This window comes from Bison bison, unplaced genomic scaffold, assembly GCF_000754665.1.
Source record: "Bison bison bison isolate TAMUID 2011002044 unplaced genomic scaffold, Bison_UMD1.0 scf7180017854252, whole genome shotgun sequence".
In the NCBI taxonomy this organism is placed as follows: domain Eukaryota; kingdom Metazoa; phylum Chordata; class Mammalia; order Artiodactyla; family Bovidae; genus Bison; species Bison bison.
In genome coordinates this window covers 100,946-110,178 of record NW_011484825.1, presented here as the reverse complement: position 1 = coordinate 110,178, position 9,233 = coordinate 100,946, and the positions used below count along the sequence as shown (strand labels likewise).

Sequence of the window (9,233 nt, the reverse complement as noted above, 5' to 3'; positions counted from 1 at the left end):
TGAAATATTTTCCAAGTGGAAACCCTGGGATGAGGATGGTAAGGATGCTGTCATTCCATTCCTCATAACTTTCCAACATTCATGCTGAACTCAGGCTCTCTGTGATCTGGTCCCAGTGATGCCTTCCCCATCCCCCACCAACCCTGTCTTTAACTTGGTCCTGAGGATACTTCGTCTCCATCACTACTTCCCAAACAACTCAGCCCTTTCACAAGTCTTGCTTTTGCATGAGCCCTTCTCCTTTCTTGGAATTTCTCCCTCCCTCCCCTTCTTTTCTTAACCTCTCCCTCCTCTTTTCAGGGCTGTCCCAGTTACCTGCCACTGCTGGGTAGAGTCTTCCCAGCCTCTTGGACAGCACAAATCCCTCCTGGATCTGGGCTCTACCTGCCAGGTGTTCATGCCCCCACTGTGTCCCTCCCCGTGGTGATCATTATCACGTGGCCAAGGTCTATCCCCTCAGCCCCTGGGCAGGAATGCATCGCGTTTACCTGGTGCCCTGAGAGCCTAGTAGTGGCTTGGCGTGTTGACAATCATTAACTTTTGGCATATGACTCAGCACTGACTTTTGATGAGTGCATTCATGTCTGCCAAGACACCTCTGATGATCAACCTCAATTTACCCAAGTGGAAGGCGGGATCAGTGTTAGAGATTCACACCCTACTGTAAGGGAAAGACCTTGACAACTGCCATCCCCACTGCCAACTCTAACAGAGAAGACCTGAGAGTCTCTACGCGCTGGTATAATGGGATATGTTAGCCAGTGTAGACCACACACACTCTGATGGTACCCACATGCTGGAAGTATGCTCCTTTCACATGTAAGGTTGAGAGGCATGCTCTGGTCTGCATATGGCTTCCTCCACACAGTGATCAGGGGACCCAAGCTCCCTCCATTTTGAGGCTCTACCATTATTTAGGTCCTTGTTGTCATCTGCACCCAATGAGCAGAAAGAGAAAGTGAGACTGTGAGGAAGTCCAGCTACATTTAAAAGAATTGATACAGGCCGCCTCTACTCCTATCCTGTTGCCTAAAACCCCATCACATGGCGACTCCTGAGTGAGGAAGTGGGACCTGGGGGCTAGTGTGTGCCCCAGAAGGAGGGGAAGATGTGGATTCGGGTGAACACTAACCATCTCTGCCAAGGCAACCACCAGTGTGATGCTAGCTCCTGCGTGTGTGCATGGAGACCAACAGGCAGACCCCCGACCATGGAGGGAGATGGGCTCCCGGCCACCCCCACGTGCTGGCATAGACACAGTCTAGACCACGCTGGACTGGAATGACTGGAGCCGTTCATGGATCCCCACCCTTCCTGGTCTGTGGGGCTGCCCATCGGTCAGGGCGGGGGTGGGCAGAGCTCATGGAGGGTGGAAGCGTGGCTCTAGGCCCAGCACCCTTCCTGGGACTCTCAGCATTCTAGGACCAAATTTTACAGCTGCAGGAGCCCAGACCCCAGGAGGCTGTCCCTCTCCTTCCTTTGTGGAATGGGCCGGGCTGGGTTGTGGGTAATGTCTCAGACTCTCAGATGGTCTCATCTGCTTGGAGGACAAATCTCTGCGCCACCCCCTGTACCAGCCAGGGAGCCGAGACCAGGCCTGCCTCCACGGCCAAGCGTGTGCAGCTGCAGTTTGAAAGGCCCTTTGGAAGCTCAGCCTCCCTTTCCCCCAACACTTCCAGCCACCGGAAGCAGAACCAGTCCCCTGGCCAGCCCTGCTGGGGTGAGCAGCATGGCTGGGCCAGGACACCTGGCATCCAAGCGGGCTCCGCGACTCCCGGCCCTGCCGCCTGCTCATTCCAACGCCTGCCCCCTCTCAGCGGTCCCACGCCAAGTCAAGGACTTCAGGAAACCTGAGAAGAGAGGATTCCTATTGACCATAGACGGTCCAGTGGTTCTCAGCAGGGATGTTCAGAACTCAGTGGGTGCATTTTGGGTGACTCCAGTGACAGGCGGCCCACCGGCCAAGGATGCTGCGGATTCTGGGCTGGGCAGAAACTCTCCTGCCTCCCACGTTCCTGCAGGGCAGCGCTTCCACACCTGAACACACAGGGCCTGAAAACAAATCCCTGAGCTCCGGCCCAGCTTCCCAATTCAGTGGGTCTGCAGTGAGTATGTGTTTCTAACAACTCCCAGGTGATGCTGACTCTGATGGTCCGGGGACCACACTTTGAAAACCGCTGTTGTGGGGGAAAATCTGTTTTTAAGTATCTGAACCTGGAATATCATTCTGTTTGACATCTAAATACAAAGTATTTTTTGCCTTTTTGTATTTGGTTCATTTTTTGAGATTGCAATTACATTAATCTCTTTTGTACTGTTTACCAGGCATTTTTCACCAGCTCAGAAAATAGAGACCTCCCTGGCAATGCCTCAGGAGGTGTCTGAGCGGCTGATTTAAGGCTCCAGTGTGGTCTGGATTTGTAGCTGGGTCATTTGCGGTCATCTCTCAAATGTGTGACTTTGGTGTAGTCATACCATTACTGAAATAGTTTTGAAATGTCTGTGATTTTAGTATAAAATATTTTTCTTTTGTTTCTCCTTTGTATTAGCATTAGAGCAGAGTGTGTGTGTGTGTGTGTGTGTGTGTGTATTTGTATTTTAGTTTAGTGAATGGGTTGTTTTTTGTTCCCAAGAATTTCATCTTGGGAGGTAAAGGGGATGTTACTAAATATTTACTATAAAAGGGGGGACACTGCGTCAGAGGTTAGACCACTGCTTTAGTCCCACTCCCACCCTGGACAGAATAAAATACACCCCAGACAGGGAGAGTGATGTGGGCACAGTGGCGCTGGGAGCCTCTGCCCCTGCTGTGATCCCCAGTTTCATACATTTTCCAGGCAGAGGAGAATGAACCCCCACTTAGAACTTGCAGGGCAGGGTGCCAGGTGTTATGGGGGAGGGTGTCCTTAGTCCCGTTGGTCAATGAAGACTCGCGCTCTGGAAGGTTAGGTGACCTACCGTGGCTGTTGTGGCATTGGGGTTCCAACCTGAGACTCTGGTTCCACAGCGACTATGAAGGCTACCGTGCCTCCGTATTGGAGGATGACATCTTCCTGTCGGGCATAGGATTCTCTGCCCACATGGAGGACGTGCATGGGTGGTGCTGTCAACAGAACTGATTTAGTGCCTGTCCTCAGGGAGCTTCTCCTGGTGGAGAAGACAGCATGAGTAGCTCGTTGCCATGCAGATGTTTTGAGGGTGGAGAGGGCAAAGGAGAGTGTGTCCCGGGGAACATGACCTGACCTGGGAGAGACTGTGAGGGGGTGGAGGGGGCTAGTAGAAGCCAGTAAGTGAGGGGGCAGGAAGGAGAGAGTTCCCCTCCCCAGGAGACGGTGAAAGGTGAGCTGCGTTTAAGAGGAAGGAGGCCAGAGCATTTGGAGCCCAGAGAGCAAGGGAGAGAATTAAGCGGGAGAGGCAGCTGGGCCAGCCCTCACAGGAATAGGATGCCCTGGGGTGAGGTTGGTCTTAATTCTAAAAACAGTGAGAAGCCATGTGTTCGGGTTGAATCGTGTCTCTCCCTCCCCCGGAAGGATGCTGAAGCCCTAACCCCCAGTACCTGTGAATGTGAGTTTTTACATTTATTTGTTTATCTGGCTACGTTGGGTCTTGGTTGTGGCACACAAGTTTGTTGCGGCACGTGGGCTCCGGAGCACGTGGGCTCAGCAGAGGGGGCACGGGCTTAGTTGCTCCATGGCGTGTGGCATCTTAGTTTCCTGACCAGGGATCAAACCCGCATCCCCTTCGATTGCAAAGCAGATTCTTAACCACTGGACTACCAGGGAAGTCCCCTGTGAGAGCGATTTTATTGGAAATAGGCTCTTTGCAGATAATCAAGAAGAGGTTATGAGGGTGGGCCCTCATCCTATATGACTGATGTCCTTTTAAAAAGGAGAGATTTGAACACAGAGACAGATGCAAGCAGGGGAAAGACCATGGAGAGACACAGGGAGAGCCGTGTGCAAGCCACTAGAAGCCCAAGGAGAGGCGTGGGACAGATTCTCCTTCACGGCTCTTAGAGGGGACCAGCCCTGCCTCACCCAGTCCCAGCCTTATGGCCTCCAGAGTAGTGGGACGATAGAGCTCGGCCGCATAAGCCCCTGGCTTGTGGTTCTTTGTTACAGCAGCCCCTGGCAACTGATCCGGCATGGGTGGCTTGTAGCAGAGGAATGACCGGCATGACTAGCGCTGGTGTTTTGAGATGGTCTTGCTTGGGATGGCATACAGAATGGACCTGTGGGGAGATCTGTCAGGAGGAGATAGTCACATTACCGTTCTACTGACAGTTGATGGTTGTTCAGTGTGACTGAGTCAGTCGTGGGAGACGCTCAGAAGACAGAATTTACAGGGCACATCAAGGATGAGTCTTAGGATGCTGCCTTCTGTTATGGCAGTGGCTGTCCCTGGGATAAGGGGTGATGAGGGCAAGGTTTGAGGGTAAATATCGTGGTGTGTGTCTGGATCTGAGGTGCTTTTAAGGCATCCAGTGGAGCTGCCGGTTCTGGCCCCCAGGAAAGTTTGGACCGGAGATAAAGACTGGGCTCTCCTTCCAAGATGTTTCCAGAAGCCTCTGCCTCGGGGACTTAGCTAGAGCGGCTTTGATGGACCTCAGTGAGGGAGACATGTGTCTTCAACAGATGTTCTCAGCCTTGGTTTCACATTATACTCGTGTGGGGAGACTAAAATCCCCGTGTCCAGGCCACATCCCGGACCATTAAACTGGAATCTCTCATGTGGGATGCAAGTGTCAGGGGTTTTTGTTTTCTGTTTGTTTTTTTAGCTTAGCAGAGGGTGCCGTGTTGCAGCTTCACTGTGGGCGGGTTGGAGTGAACCCATGTTTCTGGGAACCCCTGGTGTAGGTTTCTTTGGGGTCCTGGGAGTTCCAGACAAGATTCTTTCAGTTTCTCAGCATCTTCTGCCAGGTGGGGGTGAGCGGGAGGGGCAGGGTCCGAGTGGGGTTGCCCAACTGCAAGGAATGGGAAGGGGACCTGTGACTCCACCTGCTTTTCTGTGAACTTTCAACCAAACCCCTTATTTCAGCCCACCATTCCCACTTCCAGTCGTGATTGGCTCTTTCGCAACTTCATGAACTGTAGCCTGCCAGGCTCCTCTGCCCATGGGATTTCCCCCGCAAGAATACCAGAATGGGTTGCTATTTCCTTTTCCAGGGGATCTTCCTGACCCAGGGATCGAAACTGCATCTCCTGTACTGGCAGGCAGGTTCTTTACCACTGAGCCACCTGTGAAGCCCTCCAGAGATCCTGGGGGCTGACAATTCCTGATCCCCCAGGGGATTCTGCAGCGCCAATCAGGTTAAATGTCTGCTTTTCCCCAAGTGTTGGTTTAGGATCCAGCTGTCTGGGATCTAAGTCAGCTACAACCTGTCTGGTTGCCGGTTAGCAGCAGGCTTTTTCATGCTGTTTTCCCCTCTCCTATTCTCCTTACCTTTGTAGTTTCATGGCTGCAAAACCATCCCTTGACTATCGTTTCAGTGTGGTTTGGGGCAGATTCAAAAGTAGATGGATGTGTTTAAGCTTCATCCAGCCAAGAAACCTGTGTGAACACCTTGAAATACAGATCACCTGTTGCCATGGATCATCAGGAAGGCTCCTGGCTGTGTGTAATAGGAAACCCAAGGAATAATGGCTAAAACAAATGTGTTGTTTATCCCACACAAGAGGCTAACTTTGGCAGCTGAAGACTTTGGTTCAGGGGCTCAGCAGTGCCAGTGGCTGCTGTTCTTGGCCTTGCCTTGTGGAGAGAATGTTTTCCCTTCTCCAGCACCTACAGAGGGTGGGGATGGGGGACACTGGCAAAGGAATGGGATGTGCTGGGTCAGGGATGTCATCCAATGGCATCTCTACTCGCTTACCAGATCACCAGCAGCTTTGCATGGTGGTTAAAAGCATGGCATTTGGAGTTAGACAAACCTTGAATTAAATCCAGTTCTGCAGTTTCTTAACTGTTTTGAACCTCAAATTCCCCACATGTGCAAAAGGGGTGACAGTAGACCTCACTGAACAGGGGTTGTGATGGTGGAGTGACCGGAGTACGTGGACAGCTTAGCCAGGAACCGTCACAAGGCAGAGGCTAAACAAATACGTGTGTGGATGTGAGTTGGACTATAAAGGAAGCTGGGCATCAAAGAATTGATGCTTGTGAACTGTGGTGTTGGAGAAGACTCTCGAGAGTCCCTTGGACTGCAAGGAGACCCAACCAGTCCATCCTAAAGGAAATCAGTCCTGAACACTCATTGGAAGGACTGATGCTGAAGCTGAAACTCCAATACTTTGGCCACGTGATGTGAAGAACTGACTCGGAAAAGACCCTGATGCTGGGAAAGATTGAGGGCAGGAGGGGAAGGGGACGACAGAGGATGAGATGGTTGGATGGCATCACCGACTCAATGGACATGGGTTTGAGTAAGCTCTGGGAGTTGGTGATGGACAGGGAGGCCTGGCGTGCTGCAGTCCATGGGGTCACAAACAGTCAACACGACTGAGCGACTGAATGGAACCGTGTCCTCCTGCTGTGGTGTACGGATGTGAGCCTGGTTCGAGCTGGCTTGCCACAGCCATTCAGTCTTATACTTAGCTCTGTGAAGGAAATGCAGCCGGCTCTCCATATGCTCGGATCCAGAGTCCACAGGTACAGGGCCACTTATATAAGTGACTTGAGCATCCCGGGATTTGATATCTACAGGGATGGAGGTGGGGGTGGGGCAGCCCTGGACCCAGTCTCCTGTGGAAATCAGGGGATGACTGTACTATCAGCCCATTTCACAGATGAAGAGCCTGAGACACGGAGAGTTTGAGAAAATCGAGTCTGGACCCAGATCCAGGCAAACGTGATCCTGGAGCTCGTCCTTATAACTCTTAACTAAGCTGCCTCCTCAAGAAACAGCCGCCATGATTTTTGTTATTCAAACATTAGCTGATCACCTGTTTTTGGCCAAGGCCTGTCCTGGTCACACGGGTCACAGAGATCCATGTATAAAATACACTCCCTCCCGTCAGGGAGCTCCCAGTCTTGTGGGGGAGACAGAAACAAACACAAAGCTGAGCTGTGTGGAAACTGGGAACCATTTTACCAGAAGAAAGATTGGCAAATGAAATTCATTATTTGTATCTGAAAAATGAAATAACAAGGATTGTTCTTGCATCCGGGGACAAAGACACCCAGCCACCCAAGCTGTCCAGCCTTGGCTGGTGATTTGTTTCTGAGCTTCCCCATCAGTTTTTAACTGCTGTTTCTGTTCAGTCTTATGCTACCATCAGCAACAGAGATCCACATTAAAAAAAAAAAAAGGAACAGAACTATCAAAATTATTAAAATTGGGAAATGTTGTACGATTCTGGGGTGAAGCTGTATAGAAAAGAATGGAAGTGGGTGCCTCGTCTGCGATGACTTGCTGGTGGCAGAGTCTAGCCTTAGTTTGTCCATCTGTCCAATGGGAATCATTCATAGATTCCTGTATTCATTCAAGAAAATAGGAGATCCTATTCACCTGCTTCCAGAGCCAAATTATACATCTAAACAGTAAGAGGACAGGCAGGAGGAATGATAGAAACGGAGGCTCAATCTCTGCCTTGGAATCATGGCTGGGGTGGGATGGAGCGGGTGGAGGTGCAGGGGCGAGCAGGAGTATATGTGTGTGCATAAGGAGGCCGAGCCCTGCTTCCCCACAGGCTCCCTCCCCTACCCCCTGGGTGAGAGGGCCTAGGAGGGACCCAGTCCCTTTCTCCTCAGCATCTCCTACACCCTGGTAGGTGTAGGACAGTCTTCGCAGGGCCAGAATGGCTGTTCCCAGTATTAATGGATCAGGAAGGGTGCCTTGGTGGCAGCTGATCAGGGTAAAGGAAATGGGTTTGCAATTATCATCTTTGTTTGTTTGTTTGTTTTATGCAGGCATAGGAGGTAGGGAAAGGTTTGTCTCTGCTCCTTGGTCCCTGTTCCTGGGCCAAGATGACACAGACTCTCCTCTCTCCTGTGTCCTGGACCCCAGACCACCGGGAGCAGGGGTGCATGCCAGTGGGGTAGGAGATTGGGGCAGGCTAGGGGACGGAGCCTCTCCACACTGCTCTGGGCTTTGTTTGAACCTGGCCTTGAAGACTCATCCCTTCAGAGTCCTCCCCAGACCACCCCCCACCCTTCATCCCCCCATCCTCCACCCCTGGGCCTGTTTGCACCCAAGTGGAGTACACAGGACCCCCAGGAATGACTCATTTATAGGAAGAAGTTGCACAGATGGTTTTCAAGCAAAGTTTATGACGTGAGGGTCTCTCTGGCTTCAGTTTATAATTAGTCCTGACATAGGAAGACCAATTGCCAAATTCAGACTTAAATTGAAGAAAGTAGGGAAAACCACTAGACCATTCAGGTATGACCTAAATCAAATCCCTTATGATTATACAGTGGAAGTGAGAAATAGATTTAAGGGCCTACATCTGATAGATAGAGTGCCTGATGAGCTATGGAATGAGGTTCGTGACATTGTACAGGAGACAGGGATCAAGACCATCCTCATGGAAAAGAAATGCAAAAAAGCAAAATCTGTCTGGGGAGGCCTTACAAATAGCTGTGAAAAGAAGAGAAGCGAAAAGCAAAGGAGAAAAGGAAAGATATAAGCATCTGAATGCAGAGTTCAAAAGAATAGCAAGAAGAGATAAGAAAGCCTTCTTCAGTGATCAATGCAAAGAAATAGAGGAAAACAACAGAATGGGAAAGACTAGAGATCTCTTCAAGAAAATTAGAGATACCATGGGAACATTTCATGCAAAGATGAGCTCGATAAAGGACAGAAATGGTATGGACCTAACAAAAGCAGAAGATATTAAGAAGAGATGGCAAGAATACACAGAAGAACTGTACAAAAAAGATCTTCATGACCAGATAATCACGATGGTGTGATCACTGACCTAGAGCCAGACATCCTGGAATGTGAAGTCAAGTCGGCCTTAGAAAGCATCACTACGAACAAAGCTAGTGGGAGGTGATGGAATTCCAATTGAGCTATTCCAAATCCTGAAAGATGTTGCTGTGAAAGGGCTGTACTCAATATGCCAGCAAATTTGGGAAACTCAGCAGTGGCCACAGGACTGGAAAAGGTCAGTTTTCCTTCCAATCCCAAAGAAAGGCAATGCCAAAGAAAGCTCAAACTACCGCACAATTGCACTCATCTCACACGCTAGTAAAGTAATGCTCAAAATTCTCCAAGCCAGGCTTCAGCAATACGT

At 50.4% G+C, this 9,233-nt stretch overlaps 1 protein-coding gene across 1 annotated transcript in view; it reads left to right on the top strand.

Annotated features, from left to right (window-relative positions):
- Positions 1-580: 580 nt before the first annotated feature.
- Positions 581-9,233, top strand: part of ACCSL (1-aminocyclopropane-1-carboxylate synthase homolog (Arabidopsis)(non-functional)-like) — a 69,522-nt gene continuing 60,869 nt past the window's right edge. Inside the window, exons 1-2 of the mRNA XM_010856260.1 lie at positions 581-663; positions 1,548-1,720. Of these exons, the coding sequence (XP_010854562.1) occupies positions 581-663; positions 1,548-1,720 (256 nt within the window). The remainder of the gene's footprint in view (positions 664-1,547; positions 1,721-9,233) is intronic.